At 39.5% G+C, this 27,079-nt stretch overlaps 1 protein-coding gene across 14 annotated transcripts; it reads left to right on the top strand.

The window, feature by feature from the left end:
- The first annotated feature begins 43 nt into the window (after positions 1-43).
- MIX23 (mitochondrial matrix import factor 23) lies at positions 44-24,572 on the top strand. 14 transcript variants are annotated; one of them, XR_010118634.1, is made up of 7 exons: positions 10,793-10,861; positions 12,026-12,151; positions 15,820-15,966; positions 18,480-18,535; positions 18,649-18,779; positions 21,085-21,144; positions 24,335-24,572. XR_010118634.1 is itself a non-coding variant. In XM_063630668.1 (5 exons), exons 1-5 carry the CDS (start codon positions 751-753, stop codon positions 24,350-24,352), a joined length of 402 nt encoding a protein of 133 aa, XP_063486738.1. In that variant the 5' UTR covers positions 690-750; the 3' UTR covers positions 24,353-24,572. The 14 variants fall into 14 exon arrangements, 9 of the variants coding, with proteins under 9 accessions (XP_063486738.1, XP_055115548.1, XP_063486739.1 ...); XR_008653516.2 differs by lacking the exons at positions 10,793-10,861; positions 18,480-18,535 and adding an exon at positions 44-211; XR_008653514.2 differs by lacking the exons at positions 10,793-10,861; positions 18,480-18,535 and adding an exon at positions 690-801.
- The last annotated feature ends 2,507 nt before the right edge of the window (positions 24,573-27,079 follow it).

Raw genomic sequence — 27,079 nt, 5'->3', positions numbered from 1 at the left:
TGTATCCATGGGAGTACCTGTGTGAAATAGAAGGGAAATGTGCAACTTTCGTGAGCTGTAAACTCCCGAAATACACCAGTGTTCCAGTATGCCGCTCTTCCAGTGTTTTCAATGAACATATGTTTTATCAGAAAACACATAATTGGACTCAGTGCTCAGTGGCCCTATCTCTTGTTGGAGCATCCCTCAGGCTAATCTGAGAAATTAACATGTATGTTTTCAATTTGTTTTCTATTTACCTATTTTCTAAAAACGTTTGATCATCTCCATCCTAAACACTTTACTCATACCCACCCACACTGCCAGAAATGCCGTTTTTTCTTGACGTTTCTTAGTGGTCCCAAATTCTTAACAAAGACCCCTCTGCTCCAGGGTCGGGGGAGGAGGTTAGGCACTGGAGTGAGAGGTATTAGAAAGGCCTAACTTGCCTAGATTTCCTTCAACGACCTGGTAGGGGAACCACAAGGAAATTGTTTCCCTTTTGTGAAAAGATGGGATTGGAGTAAACAGTCCCTTCAAGGTCTGACAATCTTTGATCCATGTATCTGGTCCAGTTCCAGGAGGACATGTTAAAGGGGTTAGGACAGCAGGGTGACAGGTTTCGAGGTGGATGCGGACCACGTTGAAGTCAAGCCTTGCGCTCAGCTTTCCTAAGGATTCCCCTCGTACTATATTTTTTGTCAGGCGGCTCCGCGGTCACCTTTGCTCCGCGGTGATTGGCCTGCAGCGGGGTCCTCGTGTTTGTCCAATATGGCGGCGCCCAGTGGCGGTGTGAACTGTGAGGAGTTCGCCGAGTTCCAGGTGATGGGGTTTTCCTCATGTGGCAGGCATGTCCCCCGTTTTGTCCCCAGACCCTATTCCCTGCTTTGCGAGGGAGTATGAACCAGCTTTGGAAAAAGCGGGCAATTCAAAGCTCTTTTCTCGAGCCATTGGAGGTCATGGGGGGCGCGGGTTTGGCCTTAGGGAGCGAGGCTGCTCTGTAGGAGGAGGGAGGAGGGGGGTCATAGTTCTCTCCGCGGCTCGCAGGCCTTGACTAGGAAGCTCTGGGTAATCCGCGGTGGTAAAGCTCGGGATCCGTGGATAAGGATTGTAACAATCTTGTAGCAATTCCCTGAACTCAGTTTCCAGCTTCTGCCATTCCTCTCCTACTTTGCTAAGTAGAGTTTTTGTGGAAGAGAAGAAGGTGAAGAAGAGCTATTTAGTTAATAAAACAAATACTTGGTACAATTTACTATTTTTGTGGGACAGGACATATGGAAGCTTGGAGGGAGGATTAATTATAGTACCTGCTCTAGTGTCATTGCCCATTAGAGAAGATGTAATATTTAAAGGTTCTGCCTTTTTATGTTCAAATATCAGAGATCTAGGGCTAATTATTAACCCATGAATTCAAGAATAGGGATCTGGTTTTGACCAAGTTGCCATTAAAGTTATCTGTTCCAATTCAGTCATAAATGTGCTTCTGTTTAGTTACAAAGTTGAATTCCAAAATCATGATCTTAAATATGTATTGCATTATTAACTAACCCAAGATACTGAAAATTGACCTATCTGTAGTAAGCTTTGTACTTTGAACGGTTTGAAGGTAGTGGTATTCTTGAATACTGCCTCACCCTCCCTGTAGCTAGGACTACAGGCACGTGTCACCACGCCCGGGTAATTTTTTAAAAGAAATTTTGTAGAGACAGTGTTAATCCTCCTGCCTCATCCTCCCTAAGTGTTGGGATTATAGGTGTGAGTCACCACGCCCGGCCTAAAGTGTTTAAAATTTTTGCAACTCTTGTTTTTTCATTATAAAAATTAGATTTAGTACTTCTGGAAAATATTCTATTTCCAGATTGAAATAAAATCCAGAAAAGAGTGTTTAAAATCGAGTGCCTAGAATCCCATTTTAGCATGCATTCAAGAATTTATTGGATACTGTATTAGTCTGCTAGGGCTGCCATAACAAAATACCACAGACTAGGTGGCTTAAACAATAGAGATTTATTTTTCCACAGTTCTGGAGACTAGAAGTCCAAGATTAAGCTGCCATCAGTTTCTAGTCTGTACAGTTTGATTTAAGGGGGGAAAAAGAGTGCCATCAGAATTAGTTATAGTAAGGCCACTCTTCCTGGCTTGTCAATGGCTGCTTTCTCCCATGTCTTCTCTATGTCACTATCTCTTCTCTGTGCCTGCACATGGAAGGAGAAGGATCTCTGGTATCTCTTCCTCTTCTTTTTTTTTTTTTTTGAGACAGAGTCTCCCTTTATCCCCCAGGCTGTAGTGCAGTGGCACAATCTTGGCTCATTCCAACTTCCACCTCCCGAGTTCAAGCGATTCTTCTCCTGAGTAGCTGGGATTACAGGCGCCCACCACCATGCCCGGTTAATTTTTGTATTTTTGGTAGACATGGGGTTTCACCATGTTGACCAGGCTGGTCCCGAACTCCAGACCTCAGGTGATCCGCACCCCTCTCAGCCTCCCAAAATGCTGGGATTATAGGCGTGAGTCATGGCGCCCAGCCTATCTCTTCCTCTTCTTATAGGGACATCAGTTCTATCGGATTAGGGCCCCACCCTTATGACCTCTGTTTAACCTTTATTACATACCTCAAGGCCCTCTTTCCAGATACAGTCATGTTGGGGATTAGGAATTCATAAATTTTGGAGACACACAATTCAACCCGTAACAGATACCTACTAGTCTCCTGGCACTTGCGGAAACCCAGTGGATGGAGTATAAAACAAGGAACGTAATCTAAGTAGGGCTATAAAATGTGGAAAATATTGAAAAAAAAGAATAAAATGCTAAAATAATTTAGAGAGAAACAAATCAAGAGATATGGTTGAGTTGGGCCTTAGGCAGGCAGGGACTAGGGGTATTCTAGGCAGAGGCAATAGGATAATAGACAAAAAAGTTTTATGTATTTAAGGGAAATAGAAAATCAGTATTGCTAGAACACATTATTTATACAGGGGCACATTGGGATTACACAAGATTGCAACCAGATTTGTGGAAGGCCTTGTGTGTCAAGTGTGAGTTAGGGAGTCCTTTTTGGGCAGAGGGGTGAAATGATCAAAGAGGTGCTTTAGGAAGATTCATCACTACTGCCAGTGGCTTTGTTTAGGCCCCTATCATTTTTGGAACTAGCTTTGCAACAGGCCTTCCTATCTTCTGGCGCTTTTTTTCTCTGCTAAATCCCCCCTTCAATCTAATCTCCATAATACTGTGGCATATGCTATTATATTCTGAATTTTATAATCTAAGCTATGCTTTTAAGTTTTAGGTTCATATGACTAGATCTAAACTTCTAAACATGGTATATAAGACCTTTTAAAATCCAACCCCAAAATGCCTCTTGTCATGTCTCTTATCGTTGTCCTCATACATGTCTCTTTCTTCCTACCCACCCCCCAGCACTTCAACATGCATGTTTAAATATTAGTATTTCTATTAGGAATATTCATTGACACATAAGTGATTTTTTAATCACATTGTAATTAGGTACATGCTAAATAGGTTATTTTCTAGCATCAGTGATGGTTTCTTCTATGCTTACAGGGCTGCTTTCTATTCCTGTCCTTGGGGATGCTGGGTGTTAGAGGACTCTGGCAGTTGTAGACAAGTTTATGCTTCTGGTTTGGGGGAAGCACTGTGGGAGATTTGTTGTAAAAATAGAGTTTGAGGAACCAGATCTGTCTGAAAAGAGCATCATGTAAAAGGGACCTTGATGTCAAGTACCAATGACATTACTTCTGGGTACCGTCAGGCAAAGGGAGAGGAGAGGAAAGGTTAAGGGAGTTCCATATCATTCTTTGGAGTACACTGTATTTTAGTTATATAATGGCTCCTTTCCTACTCTTCACTCCTATGTACCCTAAAAAATATGTAGAATTATAAAATAACTTTACCTGAGAATGAATCTTAGGAATAGACTATAGTATAATTATAGGGGCAATAGAAAGTTTTCTCTACTCCTGCCCACTACTAAATATAGGCACTCCTTCAATACCTAAATTGCCTTCCAAGAGGATGAGATTTTTACCCCACCAATTAGAGAGAAGACATAAAATGCATGCCAAGAAAAACGCCTGCATAATTTCAGAGTCAGCCTACAATGAGAGGTTCATGATATATCAGATCTCTTCTTGTTTTGAGGAGGATGAAAGATAGAAGAAGCTGGGGGTACTACAGGCTATGATGTAATGTTTAGAAGCTCATGAGGGTTCTACACAAGATGCAGCCTTCAGAGAACCATTGAACTGTGTGTATTTCTGTGGACAGGTGTTGCAGTTTATTGTGTATGATGTCTGTTCTGTTGAGGGGTGTCTTTTATGTATTTTCTTGGTGAATTTCTGTGGACAGGAGTGTATGCCATTGGGGCTAGGCCTCAGGTAGGTAGTCAGTAATTCTTTATGGATGATCCACATAATTCAATGGTAGCATTTTTGTGCCTTCCTTCACCTTCGTTTGCTCACAATGTGTGAGAGCAGCCCGAACTTTTGCCTAGAACCTCTTGGAGTTGCCTTAACAGCTTTGGCACTTTTTTCCCTGTGAAGAAATGTGAGCCTAGTGAGGCGGTTTACAGTTCTTTTCCTTCTCCCTTTTCAATTTTGAAAGAAATCACTTCCTGTCTCATTACACCACAAAAACACTGAGGGGCCACTATGTTGGACAAAATATTCACTATTCTCAACAGGTTCCTATAAACAAAATTTGAATCTCCTTCTTTTCATAGCTGAAATGATTGACTAAATGGCATGCCTCTACTACTTCATCACCCACACTTTATTTCACTACAATGTTTCCTTCCCCAATCATTTTACCTCCCTTTTTTTCTTTCTCTTTAGCTTTTCGGGTATCTCTTCTGTGACATTTAAGAATGGCATACAGTTTTCAGCAATTCCTGAACAAGTACATTATCAGTTAAGGGGTTGTCATTATATTTTCTAGAATATAGCACTGTCCGGTAGGACTTTCTGTGATGGTGGAAATGTTCTGCATTTATGCTATCTCCATATGGTAGCCACTAGCAACAGGTGGCTCTTGAATACTTGAAATGTGACGAGTGCAATTAAGGAACTAAATTTTAAATTGCATTTAATTTTAATTTAAATAATCTCACGTGGCTAATGTCTGCCATGTTAAAGGCAAGCTCTAGATCATATATTGATAATTCTCTAGTATACACAGAAAAATTGATACACAGTCATGCTCCATATAATGATGTTCCAGTCAGTGACTGACTACATATACAACGGTGGTCCCATGAGATTATAACACCATATTTTTACTGCACCTTTTCCATATGTAGATATATTTCGATACACAAGTATCACTGTGTTACAGTTGCCCACAGCATTCAGTACAGTAACCTGCTGTATAGGTTTGTAGCCTAAAAGCAATCATCTATACTATATAGCCTAAGTGTGTAAGTAGGCCATACCATCTAGGTTTGTGTAAGTACACTCTATGATGTTCACACAACAGAATCACTCAATGACACGTTTCTCAGAATGTTTCCTTGTCATTAAGCACTACATGACTATTTGATAATCCATAGGTTCCATTGGTAAGACAATAAAATTGATGGACTCATTACATAGTTAATGTGGATAGATTCCCATTGCTATGTAAGGAACTTAGTAGTATGTCCAGATTGTTTTATTGGAGATGAATCGGGCTAAAGTGTTCAAACTCAAAACTGGTTAAAGTTCGGAGTCAATAAAAATCCCAGGAAATGTGAAACGACGTAATCTTTCACCTGGATTGCTGCAGTCATCTAACTGATCTTTTGACATCTACTCTAGTTCCTCTCCAGTCCACTTTAACCTAAGCAGTCATTTTAGAACACAGATCTGATCATGTAACCTTAGTCACAACAGAAAACACATGTTTGGTTCCCTGTGGGTCTCAGAAAAGACTAAAATCCTATCATATGACCTCTAATAATGGACCTCATGTTACACCATGTTTTATCTTTCTCTGTGTACTTAAGCCACATTACCTTTTCATTCCATTAAACACTCTATTTACATGGCTCTCTTTAAGGTCACCCATGATTTCCATCCTGCTAAGTTTAAAAGTTTAGTTTCTGTTCATATAATCATTTATTCATGTAAATTTTTTTTGAGACATATTCACCAAGGCTGGAGGGCAGTAGCACATCATAGCTCACCGTAACCTTAAACTCCTGGGATCAAGTGATCCTTCTGCCCCAGCATCCCAAGTAGCTAGGACTGCAGGCACATGCCACCATGCTTGGCTAAATTTTTTTACTTCTGTGGAGACAGAGTCTTACTATGTTGCCCAGGCTGGTCTTGAACTCCTAGCCATAAGCAGTCCTCCCGCCTGAGCCTCCCAAAGAGCTGGGATTACAGATGTGAGCTACTGCACCCAGCCCCATATAATTCTTGAGTTAGTAACATTCAACACAAATGACCAATCCCTCTGTTAAACCAGAATTTTTCCTTTACTTTTAGATGGAAGAATTCTTAATCATTGGCCCCCTTCGCTTTCTATAGTCTCCTCCAGTGATCTCTTCTAGTTTCATGGTTTTAAAGAACATCAGTTTGTTAATATAACCCCACCCTGATCAGTGTCAGACTGGCATATTCTACTTTCTATTCCACTCTTCTACTCAGATATCTAATAGGCATCTCAGACGTAACAAGTCCAAAACAGAGCTTTGTTTTTTGGTTTTTGTTTTTTTTAATTTTTAAAATTTTAGATTTGGGGGTACATATACAGGTTTCTTTTTTGAGATGGAGTCTCACTTTGTCACCCAGGCTGGAGTACAGTGGTGCAATCTCAGCCCACTGCAACCTCTGCCTGCTGGGTTCAAGCAATTCTCCTGCCTTAGCCTCCCAAGTAGCTGAGACTACAGGTGTGCGCCACCATGCCTGGCTAATTTTTTGTATTTTTGGTAAAGACGGGGTTTTGCCATGGCCAAACTGGTCTCAAACTCCTGACCTCGTGATCCACCCACCTCAGCCTCCCAAAGTGCTGGGATTAGAGGCGTAAGCCACTACACCTGCCCGATAGCCTTCTAATTTACCCACCACACAAATTATGAACATTGTACCCAACAGCTAATTTTTCACCCCTCACCTTCCTCCTTACCCTTGCCCTTTGGAGTTCCCAATGTCTATTCTTTCCATCTTTATGTCTATATGTACCCATTGTTTAGCTACCACTTATAAGCAAGCACATTCGGTATTTGATTTTCTGTTTTGAGTTATTTCACTTAATGGACTCCAGCTCCATCCATGTTGCTGCAAAGGATATAATTTCATTATTTTTCTTCTTTTTCTGGAGACTTGGAGACAGAGTTTTGTTCTTGTTGCCCAGGCTGGAGTGCAATGGTGCGATCTTGGTTCACTACAACCTCCACCTCCCAGGTTCAAGCTATTCTCCTGCCTCAGCATCCAAAGTATTTGGGATTACAGGCACCTACCACCACAGCCAGCTATTTTTTTGTATTTTTAGTAGAGATGGGGTTTCACCATGTTGTCCAAGCTGGTCTTGAACTCCTGACCTCAGGTGATCCACCCGCCTCAGCCTCCCAAAGTGCTGGATTACAGATGTGAGCCACCACGCCTGGATGATTTCATTCTTTTCTGTGGCTGCATGGTATTCTATATATATGTGTGTATACATACACCACATTTTCTTTATCCAGTCAACTGTTGATGGACACTTAGCTTGCTGCTGTGATCAACATATGAGTACAGGTGTCTTTTTTTTTGAGACGGAGTCTCACTCTGTTGCCCAGGCGGGAATGCAGTGGCACGATCTCGGCTTACTGCAACCTCCGCCTCCCTCGTTCAAGTGATTTTCCTGCCTCAGCCTCCCAAGTAGCTGGGATTACAGGTGCGTGCCACCATGCCAGTCTAATTTTTGTATTTTTAGTATAGATGGGGTTTCACCGTGTCGGTCAGGCTGATCTCGAACTCCTGATCTCACGATCCACCCGCCTCGGCCTCCCAAAGTGGCGTGAGCCACTGCGCCCATCCTCTAGGTGTGTTTTTTATGTAATGATTTATTTTCCTTTGGGTAAGTACCCAGTAGTAGGACTGCTGGGTCAAATGGTAGTTCTGTTGTTGGTTCTCTGAGAAATCTCCATATATTCAATAGAGGTTGTACTAATTTACATTTCCGTCAGCAGTGTATAAGCGTTCCCTTTTCTCTGCATGCTTACCAATATATGTTGCCACAACAAAACTTTAAAAAAAAGTTTTATTATACAAGATTTTAAACATAACACAAAAGGAGAAGGCTGTACCACAAATACTCATGTACCCATCCCCCAACTCCAACAACTATTTCATGGCTAGTCTTGTTTCATCTGTTCGCTACTACCACTTATCCCACCCTAATCCGATCATTTTGAGGTCATCCCAAATACCATATCATTTTTTTCTGTAAAATTTCTGTCTATATCTCCAAAAGATTACAACTTTCTAACACCATACTATTACCACATACAGACAATGAACAGTAATCATCAGATAGCCTGAGTCAGAATACAACTCTTGATGTTCCCACTCTTTCCAAGTCTCTTCCTTCCCCAGTCTCCCCCCACCATAAGTTAATGGCACTTCCATACAATTAGATGCTTAGGCCTCAAGCCTGAAAGTCATCCTGTTTTCTTTTCTCGTCCCTGACCACCAATTCAGCAATTTCTGTTAGCTCTGTCTTCAAAATATATCCTAAGTCCAACTACCTCTCCTTAATTCTACTGCTACCAGTTTTTTTGTTTGTTTGTTTGTTTTAGACGGAGTCTCGCTCTGTTGCCCAGGCTGGAGTGCAGTGGTGCAATCATGGCTCACCAGTGCCTCAACTTCCTGGGCTCAAGCAATCCTCCTACCTTGCCTCAGCCTCTCAAATTGCTGGGATTACAGGCATGAGCCACCACCCCCAGCCCAGATGTTCCTATAGTTGGTTCAATCTCTATCTGAAGTAGCCCCCAAGCACCACTCAGTCACTCTTCATCTCATCACCTTAGTTTGTTTTCTTTTTCATAGTACTTTTTAGTATCTAAGATTATCTTATTTATAGGATACTTGTTTAATTTCTATCTCCCCCTTCAGGAATTTTGCTCTATAAGAACAAGGACCTCTTTTATTCGCTACTGTAGCCTTGATGTTTTGAATGGTGCCTGACACATGCTAGACGTAGGACAGTTGGCCCTCCCATATCTGTGGGTTTTACATCCATGGATTTAACCAACCGTGGATCGAGATAGTTGAAAAAAAAAGTTGCATCCATACTGAACATGTACAGACATTTTTCTTGTTATTATACCCCATACAATACAGTGTAACTAACACCTATTTACATAGCATTTATATTGTATTAGATATAAGTAATCTAGAGATTATTTAAAGTATATGGAAGGATGTGCATAGGTTATATACAAATATTGTGCCATTTTATATCAGGGACTTGAGCATCCTTGGATTTTGGTAACCATAGGAGGACCTGGAACCAAACCCCCATGGATACTAAGGGATAACTGTAATTATATGAAGAATAAGTTAATAAATAATGAACTCTGTGATACTGTCTCTTACTGCTGCATTATTTAAAGACAAATATTGCTGCGGGCTTTCATAACCAAGAAAACCTCTATCCAAAAGGCACAACTTAACCCTTGGCCTCAGAAGATCAGTTCAGTTTAGATAGTGAAAAGGAAGGTTTTGAAAGAGAGTTTAAAGGGGCTTTTTTTGTTTGTTTGTTTTTTTACATAGGCCAGTCATAGGAAGTAAAGTGGCAAGGTGGGTCCCTGTCTTCTACTTACCTATTTTTTTTTTTTTGGACTCCCCAAATAGTACTGCCATCATTTGTTTGGAATTTACCACTTAAGCACAATACATATATCCTTCACTATGTATGGTGGTTGCCCAGTGAATACATTGAGATTATTCCTTAAGAATTCCAGTTTACAGAGAATACTATTAAAAAAATAGAAAGATACAGGACAAGATAATGAACTTGGTTTTAGACCTGATATTTGCTGGTGTTTTATTAGTCTGAATTATGAGCCTTCTGCAAGCCGTTTCACTTCTAGATTGAGGTATAGAAAAGGCCATTAAATTCACTAACTAAGAATTAGTGGAATAATAGAACAGAATCTGGACTACAGACTTAGATTGAATGGACTAAATGGTTTATAATTGGAAACAACCTAAATGTTTGTTAATGAGAAAGTGGCCAAACGAGTTATGCTTGAACAGGATAGAATACTTATGCAACTATTTAAAATATCTTCAGCGCTGGGTGCGGTGGCTTTTGCCTGTAATCCCAGCACTTTGGGAGGCTGAGGCGGGCGCATCGCTTGAGTCCAGGAGTTCAAGACCAGCCTGGGCCATGTGGTGAAACCCTCTCTCTACAAAAATATACAAAAAATTTAGCAAGGTGTAATCCACATGCCTGTGGTCACAGCTATTTGAGGGGCTGAGGTGGGAGGATCACCTGAGCCCAGGAGGCAGAGGTTGCAGTGAGCCAAGATCGCGCCACTGCACTCCAGCCTGAGCAACAGAGTGAGACCCTGTCTCAAAAAAAAAAAAAAAAAAACTTTCAAGACATTTCTAGCACATTGTATTATGCTCATAATATAATGTCTTAAAGCCAGATTTTAAAATGTTACATAGTACCTCAGTTGTATAAAAACATTAATAGGTATGTGTAGAAAAAAGACCAAAGGGACATATTAAAATGTTGATAGTGGTTAACTACGGATGATTTTTATTTAAAGTTTTTTTCTAACTTTTCTAAAATGAAAGTAATAATTTAATAATAATAATAATTTTTATTTTAACAAATGGACGAGGAAAGAAAGGAGTTGGTTTCAGTCGTGGATTTAAGTTTGGCAAAGGTAAGAAGTAGCATAGTATATTGAGGGAAAAAGAATCAAACGTTGCTTTTAATACATATTAATATTGAATGTTAACTTGGATGTTTTCAATAATAAGTATATTCCTGGTATTATATAATTCTGTTTTATTTTCATTTGGTCGTTCTTTTTTTAAGAGACAGGGTCTTACTATCGCTCAGGCAGGAGTACAGTGGTGTGATCATAGCTCACTGCAGCCTTGAACTCCTGGGCTCAGTAATCTTCCTGCCCCAGCCTCCCAGGTAGCTAGGATTGTAGGCATGAGTCACCATGCCCGGCTAATTAAAAAAAATTTTTTTTTGTAGAGACAGGGTCTCACTATGTCCGTCATTAAGGCTGGTCTCAAATTTCTGGGTTCAAGTGATACTCCTGCCTCAGCCTCCTAAAGTGTTGGGATTACAGGTGTGAGCCACCGTGCCCAGCCATTTTCTTGATGCTTTTTAAGTGGCTGTGTTTTGTTGTTGTTGTTGTTGTTCTTGTTCTTGTTAGGATATTTTGTAAATTTGAGACACTAAAAAGAAAAAGATATACTGCCAGAAACTTCTCCCAGAGTTTAACTGAAGACGAGATGTAGCTGATGTCCAGCCTTTCTCTAGTGACAAGTGAAAAGAAGTACACTGATCACATGTGGGTAGGAGGGGTTGTGCTGTGTAGGTACTTACTACTGGTCTTTTTAAGTTCCCTGCCCTTTTGATATTATTTTTCTGTTGGTTTTTGTTTTTGAGAGTTGGAGGCTTTCTGAGGTAAGAGGGATCCTTGGAACATATGAGCTAGGGTTACTAAGAAAAGGTAAAAACTAGTAGTACACTTTATTGGCTGTATGCTGGAAGTGGAAGGAGCATACACTGTTTGCTAAACACCATGCCAGCAAATGGGATTTCAACATGAGTAAAACAGTCTTAACCCTTAAGACAATCACATTTGAGCCAAGGAGGCAGAGTTGGTGCCCACTGTTAGGATTACCATTACTTAACCTACCTATCATCCTTGAACATTTTCTTATGGTTGCATGTATTTGTCTTGGTTTCCTCACTCCTGACTTAAAGGACTGTAAAATACCCAAGAGCTTTATTTTTAACTGAAATACTTATTTTTTATTACTAACTTTCCATTTGGGTTATATTCTTGTATTTTAAATACATATAGGAATTACTCAAGGTGATGAGGACAATTGATGACAGAATAGTACATGAATTAAACACTACGGTTCCAACAGCTTCCTTTGCAGGGAAAATTGATGCCAGCCAAACCTGTAAACAACTTTATGAGTCTGTAAGTATATCTTTTGAGTCTTTTGCTTCTTTCATGCCTTTCTTTGCAGGCTGAATAAGAAATCAGTTATCTGGTAACTTGACTGTGACTAAAGGAATGACATCTTTTCTTTGCCTATACCTGATGGTGTATATAAGTTTTGATCTGGTTACTACACATTAAAGAAAATGTGTGACTTTACGCTTGTGAAATCTTACCAAACCTGGGAAGAAATGGTTCTAAAGAATGGGAGCAGTTGTTTTGTAACCTTTAACTTAAGGAGACCTTATGTACAAAGGAATGAAAGGAAGAGAGTGAAACAGTGAAGTAAAACAGTAACAAGAGCAAGGACTGTGAGCACATCAGTCCTAAAAAGCCAGGCAGCTGGTATAAGGAAGAATTAAAACCCCTCACACCTTTAAATCTTCTTTTTCTCACTCGTCAGGAAGGGGAATAGAAGCATTTGGCAACTGGGAGAGAAGGAAAGCCAGTGGATCAGTTGTCCTTTCCTGAGGTTTTGGTTTCTCAAGTATTTTTTTTCATTGCCTCCCTTTATTTCTCTTTTTTAATCTCCAAAAGCAGAAGGAAATAATGCAGCAAAATCTTTTTTATAGTTTATTTACCTATATTCTTTCATTAATTTGGAAGCTGTAGTTCAAATGACACTTGCTATTTTAAGCTCTACCACAAGGTTACTGTTTGGATTCATAGTCATAAAGAAGGCATCCTTAAAACCTAAACTGCCTTTCTCAGATCAGTTTGGGACAAGCTTATCCATGTCAGTTAAATTCAGAGCACTAATTACTGATATTTTTGTTCTGTGTTAAAGTATGTTATTTTAAATGAGCAGGTAAGTCTTGTGGCTTGAGAAAATCTTAAGGTTGTGGACTTTAATGAGTAGAATTCAGTATTGGGAGTCGATAGGATGGGACCTAGTCCTAATTGGCTATGAGGTTGTTTGACAGTTCACTTTCTTTGGGTACCTCTGTCTGAAGAACTAGAATTTATGGTCACTGGTGATACTCCCTCTCTCACCTCACTACTCATATAATCTCCGTAATCTATAAAACTGTTTCCATTTACAATCTTCCTATTAACCTAGACGTTTATAGTGTAGTGATTAACATTATGGACTCTAGATCTAGATTAATCTCACATCTGCTACCTCCTAGCTGGATAACCTTGATTATGTCACATAACCTCTGCCTCAGTTTTTTTTTTTTTTCTTTTTTGAGACAGTGTCTCACTTTGTCACTCAGGCTGGAGTACAGTGGCAGGATCTCAGCTCAGTGCAGCCTCCACCTCCTGGGTTCAAATGATTCTTGCACCTCAGCCTCGCAAGTAGCTGGGACTACAGGCACACACTACCACACCTGGCTAATTTTTTTTGTATTTTTTGGTAGAGATAGGGTTTTCACCATGTTGTCCAGTTTGGTCTCGAACTCCTGACCTCAAGTGATCCACCTGCCTCGGCCTCCCAAAGTGCTGGGATTACAGGCGTGAGCCAACATGCCCGGCTGTCTGCCTCACTTTTAATATTTGTAAAATAGTATAATAATAGTACCTAGTTCATAGAGTTGTCGGCGCATTGAATTATAAAGTGCTTACAGTACTGTTTTGTATACAAATATTGCTGGCCAGGTGCGGTGGCTCACGCCTGTAATCCCAATACTTTGGGAGGCTGAGGTGAGAGGATCACTTGAGTCCAGGAGTTCAAGACAAGCCTGGGTGACATGGCGAAACCACATCTCCATAAAAAATACAAAAATTAACTGGGTGTAGTGGTGTGCACCTACAGTCCCAGCTACTTGGGAGGCTAAGGCAGGAGGATTGCTTGAGCCCAGAAGGCAGAGGTTGCAGTGAGCCAAGATCACACCACTGCAGTCCAGCCTGAGTGACAGAGCAAGACCCTGTCTCAAAAAAATGTTTGCTGCTACTGCTGTCATTTTTTTTTTTTTAACAGGCCCTGTGAGAATCACAAGTTGTTATTTTTTATCTCCTTGTTGAGTCAGGATAAGCTTGCATACTAAGTTTAGAACTCTTCTGTTTTGGAAATCCTGTGTGTGTGTTTGGGTTTTTCTCTGTATCTATATCCTGGAAGGATTCAGCAACATGTATGTCAAGTAAAGCTTAATTTTTCAAGTAGCTTTGTGCCAGGGATCGAGCCTGCAGCAGAGTGCCCATACCAATAAGTACCACTGAGTTCCCTTAAGTATTATGTCAGTCAAGAAGCAGAACTCTATGAAATGTCCAAGTTGCTTATATTCACCCTGACTTTTATCCCTGACCTAGCTTCCTTCTGTAGCTGAAGAAGGGAAATTTGTCTTTTCAAATAACACTCCTTCCTAGGAGATGATCAGTAAGGTTATTATGAAGCACTCGTTTTAGAAATTTCAAATCTCAAAAGTATACTCAAGGTAAAACTTATAAATTTCAATGAGATCTTATTAGAGCATATTACCTTCAATCTATGACATTTTTCTAGCTTTACATTGTTTATTCCCATGGTAAACATAAAAATCAATACTGAACAATAAAGTCTATGAACTTGAAACAATGCTTTACAAATGCAGATTTTGAGGTATTATCAAAATGTGGCTGTGATTATGGAAGTATGTTTGAAACATGACCTTGATACTTTAGAATCAAGATGGGAAATAAATGAGAACTGTTTTTATTAATTTGTTGCATTAAGATGGAGGTTATCAAAGAGTTGTTCTGTCAGACATCCTTAATTTCTTTTTTTTTTTTTTTTTTTTTTTTTTTTGAGACGGAGTCTTGCTCTGTCCCCCAGGCTGGAGTGCAGTGGCGCGATTTCGGCTCACTGCAAGCTCCGCCTCCCAGGTTCACGCCATTCTCCTGCCTCAGCCTCCCGAGTAACTGGGACTACAGGCGCCCGCCATCACGCCCGGCTAATTTTTTGTATTTTTAGTAGAGACGGGGTTTCACTGTGTTAGCCAGGATGGTCTCGATCTCCTGACCTCGTGATCCACCCACCTCGGCCTCCCAAAGTGCTAGGATTACAGGCTTGAGCCACCGCGCCCGGCAGACATCCTTAATTTCAATCAGCACACACAATTGATGCAACCACTAATCTGTGCTTCATTTATAAGTTTTCCTTATCAATATTTATATTTTATAATCTTGAAAAGGGCTCTGTCTTGCGTAGGTAAAGGTAGCATTCTTTGTTATTTATTGTAATGAAATCTTCTATACATGACTTAGTTTATAATTTCTTTCACTTGTTGACAATTTGAGACAGAAAAAAATATGAAAGGACAAAGAGTGGAAGAATAGCCGTTTAAGTGGCCAGGTGTGTGCGGGTGGTTGTATAATAGAGGAACACATAAATGGAATCACGGGGAAAGTCAGTGGCGTAGGGTAGAGGAAACTGAAGTGAAAAGCCCAGCTTGGGGAATGCAGGAGGAAAGCCGAAGTCAATACCGGGAGCATATTGAGGAGGAGGACAGCCCCAGACCTCATACCTTCCACCCTCAGAGATGCTGCCAGTTATGTTTTTAGATGAGGTGGCTGATTCAACACAATCTTCTCTTTCATGGTTTCAGTCATCAGAAATTGTTTTAGAAAGTATTGAATTTCTATAGTCTCAGGGATTTTTTTGAAAAACACTAAAATGTGATAAATTTATGCAGTTTTTGTTTTCTCCTTTCATTCCTTTGCTTTTTTAGTTGATGGCAGCTCATGCCAGTAGAGACAGAGTCATAAAAAATTGTATAGCCCAGACTTCAGCGGTAGTAAAAAACCTCCGAGAAGAGAGAGAAAAGAATTTGGACGATTTAACGTTATTAAAGCAACTTAGAAAAGAGCAGACAAAGGTAAGTTGAACAGAATTAACATTTCTCAGGCAAAGTTTTTCCAACTGTAGCCTTCAAAGTAAAATTTTTAATATGAAAATTTTGGCATATAATATGGCAATTACTTAAAAAAATGACCAAGAGATTAGTGCTTCATTTTTAGTGGGCTTTATTTTATTATGTTTAGTTATTAATTGGTAAATGTGCACTTCTTGAACAAATGCAGCATAGCAGCTTTGTCTAAAATAAGCACAGTCATAATTTATTTTCATTTCTTTGTTTCTTTCCCACTATTAAAGACAAGGGATCACTACAGGTGAAGTACCACATCAGAAATTCTGGGGAAATCACATCTGTACAGTATCTGCCTTTTGAGACATAACTTGAGAAAAACATCTCTAATATATTTTGAAAATAACTCCAGTTTCATTCTGTAGAAATCTGCTGAAATGTAATATAGACTATTTAACTTCCGGATATTATCCTCTTTAGCCATAAAAATATAGTATGATTTAAATATAACCAGATGCACTTGTACCTCATTATAATTTATTTCCCTACTGTGTAAAAGTTGCTAGGGATCTTTGGCTTTTTCTTGGACATGACTTTTTCCCATTTCCTCCCCATCCCTGCGGTGTTTTTACTTTTAAGAAAACAGCAAATACCTACCTAGGGATGTGTCAGAGGACGCCTTATTTTCCCAAATCAACTATAATGTAGATAGGGTGTAGACTTCAGAATACAGTTAATGCAGCAGAACTGTTTCTTTACAGCCCTTGTATGCGACGTGTCAAGGAAACAGTAGAAAAATACAGCATATTTTATTATGTGAGATTTATTGCTGTCTTTCTTTTGAGGGGACTCTTGGGGGGTAACTTTTTATCTTGTATAATTTCAAACTTACAAAAAGTTGTAAGAATAGCATAAGGAACTCCCATGTGCTCTTTACCTATATTCACTTATTGTTTATATTTCGCCCCACCTGCTTTACAGTTCATTCTCTTCACCCTCCCTCTCTCCTTCTCTTCATCCTTTCCTGCCTTCCTCCCTCTCCCTGTCTCCCCACACACCTGTATGCATAAATACAGTTTTTCCATGAACCATTTTGAGACTGTGTTATACACATTGTACCACTTTACCCTTAAACTCATTAGTTATTTCTAAGAATAGGGACTTTTCCTACAGGACCAGTGTACAATGATCAAAATCATGGTTTTTTTTTGTTGTTTTTTTTTGAGATGGGGTCTCACTCTGTCACCTAGGCTGGAGTGCAGTGTTGCAATCTCAGCTTACTGCAACCTCTGCTTCTGGGGCTCAAGCAATCCTGCCTCAGCCTCCCCAGTAGCTGGGACTACAGGTGCGAACCACCACACCCAGCTCATTTTTCGTATTTTGGGTAGAGATGGAGTCTCGCCATGTCACCCAGGTTTATCTCAAACTCCTGAGCTCAAAGTGATCCGCCTTCCTCAGCCTCCCAGAGTGCTAGGATTATAGGTGTGAGCCATCACACCTGACTTCATGTTTGTATTTTAAGATGGCATAATAGGTGACTTACGGATCCTTGTGGGATTGAGTCATGCTTTTCATACTGCACAGTCATAAAGTTTGCCCTTTGTTTAGTAGATGTAGCTGAACTTTGAAAAGGGGACCTCGTCATCTATTGAAAACTATTAGTAGAAAAGAAAAGAAACCTCTTTCCTTGTAGCTGGCTGCACACAAGGTGAGTAGGCCAGGCTGCTGCACTTTTTCGATCATTCCGCCAATTCAGGATGTCTCACTGGATCCAGGACTCAGCCACTGTCTTTGCTGCTCTCTTTGTTCATGACTACTGCGTCAGGTCTGTATTCCATACCTGCTCATGCAACAGGCACTGGTGGATCCCTTGGACAGTGACCTTATGCAGTGATGTTGATCTTACTCCCCTTGCTGTTCATGAAGGCATATAGATTATTTATTTATTTATTTATTTATTTATTTATTTATTTATTTTTGAGATGGAGTCTCGCACTATCGCCTGGGCTGGAGTGCAGTGGTGCAATCTTGGCTCACTGAAACCTCTGCCTCCCAGGTTCAAGAGATTCTCCTGCCTCAGCCTCCCTAGTAGCTGGGGTTACAGGTGCCTGCCACCATGTCCAGCTAATTTTCTTTTGTATTTTTTAGTAGAGACAGGGTTTCACCATGTTGGCCAGACTGGTCTCGAACTCCTGACCTTGTGATCCGCCCATCTCGGCTTCCCAAAGTGCAGGGATTACAGGCATGAGCCACCGTGCCCAGCCGGCATATAGATAATTTATATAAAACTGGTGAAAGTCTAGTAATTTTGGAGTTTGTATTTCAACGCTCTTGAAGGTGTTGACAAAGGAAACTGCAGGGCAAAGGCCGTTAAATTGGAAACTGAAAAGTCACTTTGCAGATCAAGTCAAACAATAGAGTGACTTGTTATTGGAGAGCAAAGTTCAAAACTCTACTGAGTGTTTGGGAATGATTGTGACACACAATTTGCTCAGCCTTGAGATCTGCCCTTGTGTCTTTAGGGCCCAGATAGAATCACCAGGATGACTACTGCAAGGAGAGGTTTAGAAACCAATCAGTGAGTTGCATGAGGTTTGCTTTCTAGCTTGATAACATATAGGGCTGGGGGTAACCATGGGATAGTACATAAGCAAATAAGGAAACGTGAATTTTTTTTTTTTAATTTTCAAGTTTGCTATGAAGATTATGGAATCAGAGAGAGCTCTTGGAGATGGTACAGCTCTACCTCTTCATTTTCTGTCTGAGGAAAAAGACTCAGAGATACTTGAGATACTAACTGACACCCCCAAAGCCACAAGCTAGTAAGTGGTAGAACTGGGACTTTAACCCATCTCTTCTGACCCTGCATTCAGTCAGTTTCTTTAAGTTGTGACTAATAGTCAAATACTTTAGTGAGTATATTTTATTTATAGACAGATGCCAGTCAAAAAATCCCCACTACTTTACCTGAATATTTAACTCAAAAAAAGCACCTTCCTTGCTGGACCTCTATAACTGCTGTCACATATTAGTGGCCTTAAGTTTGCCTGTTGAAGACCTACAGTCTCAAAGACAACTGTCTCAAAGGTGACAGTTTGTTGGTAGCACTGATAAAATTGTATTAGAAGTTGGCTGTAATATCTGCAATGTTGTAGAATTTTAAAAAATAATCCAAAGGCAGACAGCTCTGAGGAAATAAATCCCACCTACCTTGGTGGCTTTGTAACCTTGTATATTAATTGTTCTGAAAAGTCTGATTCTGAATCTGTAAAATGGAGTTGATACCTAATAACTTCTTATTTTTGAGGGGCGTGTGCCAGGAGGATTCAAGGATGTAAATAAGAGCTAGCATATTGGCTGCTACAAAGTAGCAGTTTCTTTCCTTTATGAGTCTCTGGGACTCCATATTTGTTGCATTAATCCTCTTTGTCATATCACCAACCAGTGGTTTCTAGCTTTTGTTTCACTACTGCTTAAGGGCAGGGTGTTGTGACAGGAGAGGATTCCCTGTCTCAGTGTCAGTGTGTTCTCTTTTGGACAGTTCTAATTGTTCGAAGATTTTCATATTGTGAAATTCTGCTCCCATAATATGTAAGTACTGCTTCTTAATCTTCTCTCTGGAGTTACCCAGGATAATTCTGAACCCTTTTCTACGTAGTATCCCTTTAAATATTTGAGAGCAGTTTTGAAGACTATCTTAGTGACTTTCACACTGTTCTTCAACTGAAATTATTTCTTTGGCAGTCAGTCCAGGCTTTGTCAGAGAAGTGGAGCTTTAATGATTTTGGTCTGTATGGCTGATTAAAATGGGAACTTAGGTTGCATTGGTGGGCTTCTTCAGGCTTGTTACTACTGCACAGCACAGGACTAATTGTCAGAATGCAGTCCTTCTCCTTGTTCCACAGTTCTAGCCATATGTACAGGCCTACACTTTGACACCAGTTCTGAATCTAAGAAGGGAGTTTGCAAGGAGCCATTGGATCTGTCCCAAGTTCCATTCTTATCATTGTTGCCACAAATTTCTCAAACCTCCTGCCTGAACTGCGCTCCTAGTTGGCCAGGGTCTTTGGCCTGGGTGTCAGATTCATGCTTGCCCAGATCTTGTTGAGCTTTCTGGCATTTTATTCCCAAATCTGGTCTGGGTTCTTCACTTTGGCCTGAGGAAATCATCCTGGTGTTAACCTCTTAGTTGGCATCAACCTATAGTTCATGCTTTTTTCTCCTCATTTTCCTGAATATTTTCAAGCCTTCTGCCTGGAACTAGCCAGCTTTTTCCCCTTCAAGTCCTCTAACAAAATGCTACTGGGAGTATGGTGAGTCCTGCTCTCAGGGCCTGGCAATGGAATTGGCTACTTTTCTGTCGGAGTAATTAAGTTGGCAGTTAATAAAGAAAGCTAAAAAGACTTGGCATTTTTAGCCTGAGACCTCTGACTGTATGGTTAAGGTGTGAGGAAACGCATGCCTTTCTAGATCACTTCCATGTATATTCTCGTTCCTCCCTGAGGGTTTTTTTTTCTTAATTCTCTATTCAGATCAGGTTTGCACTTCCTTGTCCTTTTTTTCCTCTGTGCTATCTTTGCAAGTCTGTAGTTGTATGAACAATCTCTAGAACTGGAATCACTGAGTTCAAGGACATGAGAATGTACGTTTCCTATGAGTCTTGCCAAATTGCCCTCCATAGAAGTTGTAACAATTTATACTCTTACTAAGAATATATATGAGTATATCTTTTCACATACCTTCACTAATGTTAGGTTTTATCAGACTTATTCATTCTGTCATATTATGGCTTAATTTGCATTTCTTTATACATGAGTAAGATTGGCATTTTGTTATGTTTATTGGCCTTTTGTATGTCTTCTGTGAACTGACTGGCCTTGGGATTTTTTTTTAAAGCTCTCAAGGTGATTTGAATATGCAGCAAAGTTTGAGATTAGCAATTGATTAGATATGGGGAAAGCTGATTGTGTCAAAGAAGCTTCCAAACTGCCATTAACAGACAAAAATACTAGAGCAGTAGCAGGTTTTGTTGGGTAAACATGAGTGTGGTTTTAGCTCTTTAAATTTTATAACTTCAATTTTTTTCTTGCTCTTTAAATTTTATAACTTCAGTTTTTTTTCTTGCAGTTGAAATGGATGCAGTCAGAACTGAATGTTGAAGAAGTGGTAAATGACAGGAGCTGGAAGGTATAAAATAACGTTGGCGTTTGGAAAGAAGTAGGAGGGAAACTGAACTAGCAAAGGGAAACCAAGGGAGGAGGAGTAAAGAGTGCCGTGAGGCTGTAAGGAGAGTAAGGAGAGTAGAGGTCACTCGTTTACATTTACAGTTGAGGGCTGTAACCTTTTGCGAGGGGCGGGGGGAGGGACAGCAGGATGCAGTTAGCGTCTAATTAGAGCCATTTTATAATAATTAGCTTTACAGGGCCAGGTGAGGTGGCTCACACCTGTAATCTCAACACTTTGGGAGGCCAAGGCGGGTGGGTCACCTGAGGTCAGGAGTTCAAGACCAGCCTGGCCTGGCCAACATGGTGAAACCCTGTGTCTACTAAAAATACAAAAATTAGCGTGGTGGCATGAGCCTGTAATCCCAGCTACTCGGGAGGCTGAGGCAGGAGAATCGCTCGAACTCGGGAGGCAGAGGTTGGAGTGAGCTGAGATCAAGCCATTGCACTCCAGCCTGGGCGACAGAATGAGACTCCATCTCCAAAAACAAAACAAAACAAAACAAAACAAAACAAAATTAGCTTTATAAGCATATGATAGAACTGAAAGAGCTGCCATCATAACGGCATTAGAGACATTCTCTATGTCTCCTAACACTAATTATAGGCATGGTTGATATTTAGAGTTACTACTCAGAACCTTCAAGGAGGCTATTTGTTAAAATTAGCCTTTTTGAGCTCAGTTACTTTCCGTAAGTTTTCCTATCATTAGGTAACCTGTACAGTTGCTTGTCTTCTAACTTATCTGATCATAAAACTTGTTGTTATATGTAGTTTTACTGGTATCTAATAATAAGGCTTTTTATTGCTCATAGATTTACAAGCTCATTATTATTATTGCATAGTTCTTGTTAGGAACTAGATTAGGGGACCAGATCCCAGAAACTTACATATAGTCAAAATTCATGAAACTCTGACTTTAGTTTTCTGAAAAAGTATATCCATTTACCCCTCTCTAAAACTCTAAAAGATTTACAAAGGGCAAAAATCTATTAAATCTGAGAAAATGTACTGAAAATTCTGTTTTATCATTTGAACTTAACTAGTGGAATGTTGTTAAACTGTATGCTTATAAGAGAGGTTAGCTGAACCAAAACCAGAATGTACCAGCTTGCTGAGACATGAACACATTGCAAAATACAAATTGGCTTTCTTTGCTTTATCACATTTCTCTATCTTATCCTCTTTGCCAGGGTTTCCTATTCCTGCCCTTTCCACCAACATGATAAGGTGTCTGTCACTTGAGAGGATTTGGCAATATTTTCCCATTTGTATTCTCTGGAGAAATAATATTTACTCTTGGGATTAGATGGGGAAGGGGTACAATGAAACATCTGGCTTGAAAAAACAAGTGCAGAAGTTTATGATATATGTAAAATGTAGTGGGAAGAGTGAACTATTTTGGATTTAATATTAGTTTTAAAGAAAATATGGTCTATCCACTCCACAGAAGATGAGGCCCCTACTTGTTTTAAAAAGAAGAAAATGTAGCCATGGTGCTCTGGTGCAGTGGGCTAGCAGAAGTGGATAGGAAATCATTTGGGAAAAGGATTTGGAGAGGCTCAGCCAAGTTGTCTATATCACCCCAACCAGTGTGTCAAGGCCACTAAACCGAAGCCTCCCTCTTGTCTGATTGGGAATTTCAGGGAAATGTCAGGTCTGGAAATGGGTGAGATGGATTGTAAGACAAAAGGGCTAGAGTCTATATAATTTCTACATATTTTCTTTTAATTGTGAGATGCATATGCCAAAGATTATGTGACATGTAGAATTTAATGAATATTAATAAAATGAATATTCATGTAACTACCACTCAGCTTAAGAAATTGAATAATAGGCCAGGTGCAGTGGCTCATGCCTGTAGTCTCAGCACTTTGGGAGGCCAAGGTGAGTGGATCTCTTGAGGTGAGGAGTTCGATACCAGCCTGACCAACAGGGTGAAACCCCATCTCTACTAAAAATACAAAAAATTAGCTGGGTGTGGTGGCAGGTGCCTGTAGTCCCAGCTACTTGGGAGGCTGAGGCGGGAGAATTGCTTGAACCCAGGAGGTGGAGGTTGCAGTGAGCCAAGATCACGCCATTGCACTCCAGCCTGGGCGACAAGAGCAAAACTCTGTCTCAAAAAAATAAATAAATAAAAAGAAATAGAGTAACAGTACCTCACAACCTCTGTGTTTAGATTTTTCTTTTATTTTTATAATAGTCAATGGCAGCCAACATAGGTAGTTTTTTTTTTTTTTTTTTAACCTGAAAAGTGATTTGTTCTTTACATCAATGATGCATGGGGGTAAATTGTGAGAAGAAATTCTTTTCAATTTCAGAATTGTTATAATTGGACACTTAAAATTTTTGACATGTGATTTAAGTTTTTTTAATATTAAAAATATTTAAAAAATTTTTAAGAGTAGTAATATACAGTAAAAATTTTGCCTTCTGTCCCTCTCCTTCAGCTACCTCCTACTTTCCCTTCCTTCTGAAAGATGGTATATGCTTTCAGATACTCACACCTTTTCTAATTTTATGTGTGTGTATTTTTCTACCTTTGTTACACAAGTGAGAGTGTACTATTCACAGTTTGTTTTTTTCCCTTAATAATCTTGGAGATCTTTTTAAATCAGAACATAAATTATTTTTAACCTTGCATGTATTCCATTGAATAATTGTACCAAATTTTTATTTAACACAGTTCCATGTGGACATTTAGTTATTGAGCATTCTTTATTTAAACTTGTTTTAGATATTTTTGTGTTGTTGTTTAAAAAATGTCCAGAATATGAAATTGAAATGTTTGCTAGTAACTAAATTACCTGGCTCTCGATGATTTTTTCCCGAAGTAACTTAAATTTTATTAAAATATTAGAATTGTCTTGCAAATGGATGTTAAGGCCTTCTGTGCATTCAGCACCTCATAAGTCAGTTTGAACTGCTGAGGAAACTCTTCTGTTTCCTAAATCTGTTGACTTAGGACAAAAATGGTAATAGCCTTTTGAAGCATACTAAATTGAATTTAGTTCCAGGCCTGATTTATGCAGGATAACTCAATGACTTTTGTTTCTGTTTCAATATTTTAGGTGTTTAATGAACGCTGCCGAATTCACTTCAAGCCTCCAAAGAATGAATAAAGAGAGATTCTTTTTTTTTTTTTTTTTTTTAAGGACTGGGTCATCTCATAAGAGCTAAGCATGACAGATATCAACAGGGCGGGCTTTCTAGGATGATTTCTGAGCCAACAGTCCAAGACCTTTTGTTGATTTCAGCCCCACTTAGCCAAGACCTCAAGTATAAATAATTCTGATAATTATGGAGAAATCAACTGCTATTTTATACTGATTCTGTAAAAAAAAAAAAAAAAAAAGTTTTGTAACTATTAAAATAATTTTCTGACTCAGTGTACATATTTATTTGATTGTTTTCTATGTTGAGACAGTTCTCTTTTTATTTATTTATTGAATTTTTAGTTTTTATTTTTTTAATATCCTGTCAGGTTGTAAGACAGTTCTCATAAGAGAATTTGCATGCACTTGCAATATCTGATTTGTATTGTACTTTTTAATTTTTATAAATTTATTGGCATGGATGTGGACCCTTTTGGTTATTGATAAGTTTATTCCTTGATTTATCTTTGTGGGTTGATTATAAAAGGGCAGTATTATAAGCTGGACACTGTCCAAAGAAGTTTTCTTTTAGTACCTTAACTGATCTTATTTTCAGATGTAAAAACTAATTTTTGGTGGAATTCTTTCTTGGACAGTATTTCCATGGTCATGGAAAAGGAAAGAAATTCAGGAAAGGGAAAAGCAGGGAAGAGCTTGCATGACAGCAAATAAGTTAGTAACAAACCTGCTGTAATTGCAGGATTTGGTCCTTGCAAAAAACCACTTTCTAGTATGGAATGGTTATGTTATTAGTTTTCTATTGCTGCTTAACAGATTACCACAAACAGTATCTTACAGTTCTGTAGGCCAGATGGGCAGATTTGACTGGACTTTTTTTTTTGTTCAGGGTCTCAAAGCTGAAATCAAGCTGAGTGCTAGGCTGGGCTTTGGTCTGGAGTCTAGGGGAAGAGTCTGCTGCTAAGCTCATTGAGTTGCCAGATTGTTGCATCGTGGGCCTGAGGTCCCCATTTCCTTGCTGACTGTCAGGTACCACTCAGCTCCAGGAAGCTACCCACATTTCTTGACACATGGCTTCTTCCATCTTTGAGCTGGCCGTGGTGCATTCATTTCTTCTCATACTTGGAATCTGACTTCCCTTTCTGCTACAAACCAGACAAAATGATTTTAAAGGGCTTGTGTGATTAGGCCTACCACATCTTTTTGCTTAACTCAAAGTCAACTGATGAGAATCATAATTACATCTGCAAATCTCTTGCCAGATTATGTAATAACCACAGACACCAAGTTTCATGGTCTGAGGGATATCTTGGGGAGCCAATTTAGGACTCTGCCCACCACAGTGATTTAAACAAGCCACCTGGCTCTGGCCCAGTTAGATTAGCCAGCTAGGTCCCTGGTAGGCCAATGTGTACTGGTAGGTCAATGTGTACACTGACCACCATCAGATTATGCATTTGGAAATGAGTGATAAAGATACAAAGTGCCCACCATTCTTTCAACAAAACTTTGAGCACTTACTGTAGGTCAGACACTTTTTGTGGAGATTATAATCTAGTCTCAACAAAAATTTCCTAGAGGTCCGCAGTAAAAAATGCCTTTATATATAAAGTTGAGTAAGTAATTTTTGGGTAGATAAGCGAGTTGAAAGGATGGATGCAAGAATAGAAAGATGGAGATCTCCCTGATTCTGCTGCTCAGGAGGGAATTCAGATCCTTGGAAAGGATTCATTAACAGTCTTTCCAGAATTTCAGGTCTGCCAAAATACCATCTAGCTAATCCAATTATGTTAGTAGAGTGCCTGAATCATTCCAGTGTAACATATGAAAAATGTGCAATGATGGCAGCGTGGAGTGACAGTATAAATGAATAGGTTTAGTGTGATGAATGGCATTTAAAGCCTCAACTAACGAAGGAAGATGGATGACACTGCTTTTGAAAGTTGATTTGCCTGCGGAAAAAGTGTCCTGTGTGTAATTACTGCCTTAGAACAATTTGTTGATTTGCTTTTGTTGCCTGAAAGATAGGATTCAGCAACACACACACAAAAGAAGTAGAAGGTGCGAAAATTCACAGGTGAGTTTGGCCCTTCCTTGGCAGAACAGAAGGCAGCCATACGAAGAAACACCTATGATGATACATTTGCAAATTCTTTTAACAAATATTTAAATGCCTTCCTGGGCACTATTAACCACTATTGTTACATCACTCAGCAAAACAAAAATACCTGGTTTTAAAGAGCTTATATTTGGTGAAGGAAGATAGTAGTAAGTTATATGGTATGCTAAAATGTGATAAAGTTCTATGAAAAAAATAGAGAAGGAAATCAGGAATGGGCTGGAGAGTGGGTTGCAAATGACTGTTTTCAGCTGACTGGAAAATATAATGCCCTTGTCTTTGAAAAGTTGCTTTAACTTAAGATTGAAATGTACCAAGTAAGTGCAGTAATAAAAAGGGTGTTTTCTAATATGTCATTCTTTTATAAGTTGTGCTCCGAACTACGTGTGTTGGCTCATGTCTGCAATCCCAGTACTTTGGGAGGCTGAGTCGGAAGGATCAAGAGCCCAGGAGTTCGAGACCAGCCCGGGCAACATAGTGAGACCCAGTCTCTTAAAAAAAATTTTTAAATGGTGCTTGTCTGTAGTCCCAGCTACTCATGAGGCTGAGACAAGAAGATCTCTTGAACTCAGGAGGTTGAGGCTCCAGTGAACTATGATTGTGCCACTGCCTTCTAGCCTTGGTGGCAGAGCAAGATCCTGTTTTAATAATAAGTTGTACACTGAAGA

This window comes from Symphalangus syndactylus, chromosome 21 (genome assembly GCF_028878055.3).
Source record: "Symphalangus syndactylus isolate Jambi chromosome 21, NHGRI_mSymSyn1-v2.1_pri, whole genome shotgun sequence".
Lineage (NCBI taxonomy): Eukaryota > Metazoa > Chordata > Mammalia > Primates > Hylobatidae > Symphalangus > Symphalangus syndactylus.
The sequence above is the reverse complement of the archived record's forward strand: the minus strand, read 5'-3'. Positions and strand labels throughout refer to the sequence as shown.

Excerpts from the sequence above, each read along its gene's own strand:
- MIX23 (XM_055259572.2), top strand. The coding sequence starts at position 10,808 with ATGGACGAGGAAAGAAAGGAGTTGGTTTCAGTCGTGGATTTAAGTTTG. Across the intron at positions 10,862-12,025 it reads TGGATTTAAGTTTGGCAAAG|GAATTACTCAAGGTGATGAG; the intron begins GTAAGAAGTAGC and ends AAATACATATAG. Across the intron at positions 21,145-24,250 it reads TAAATGACAGGAGCTGGAAG|GTGTTTAATGAACGCTGCCG; the intron begins GTATAAAATAAC and ends TCAATATTTTAG.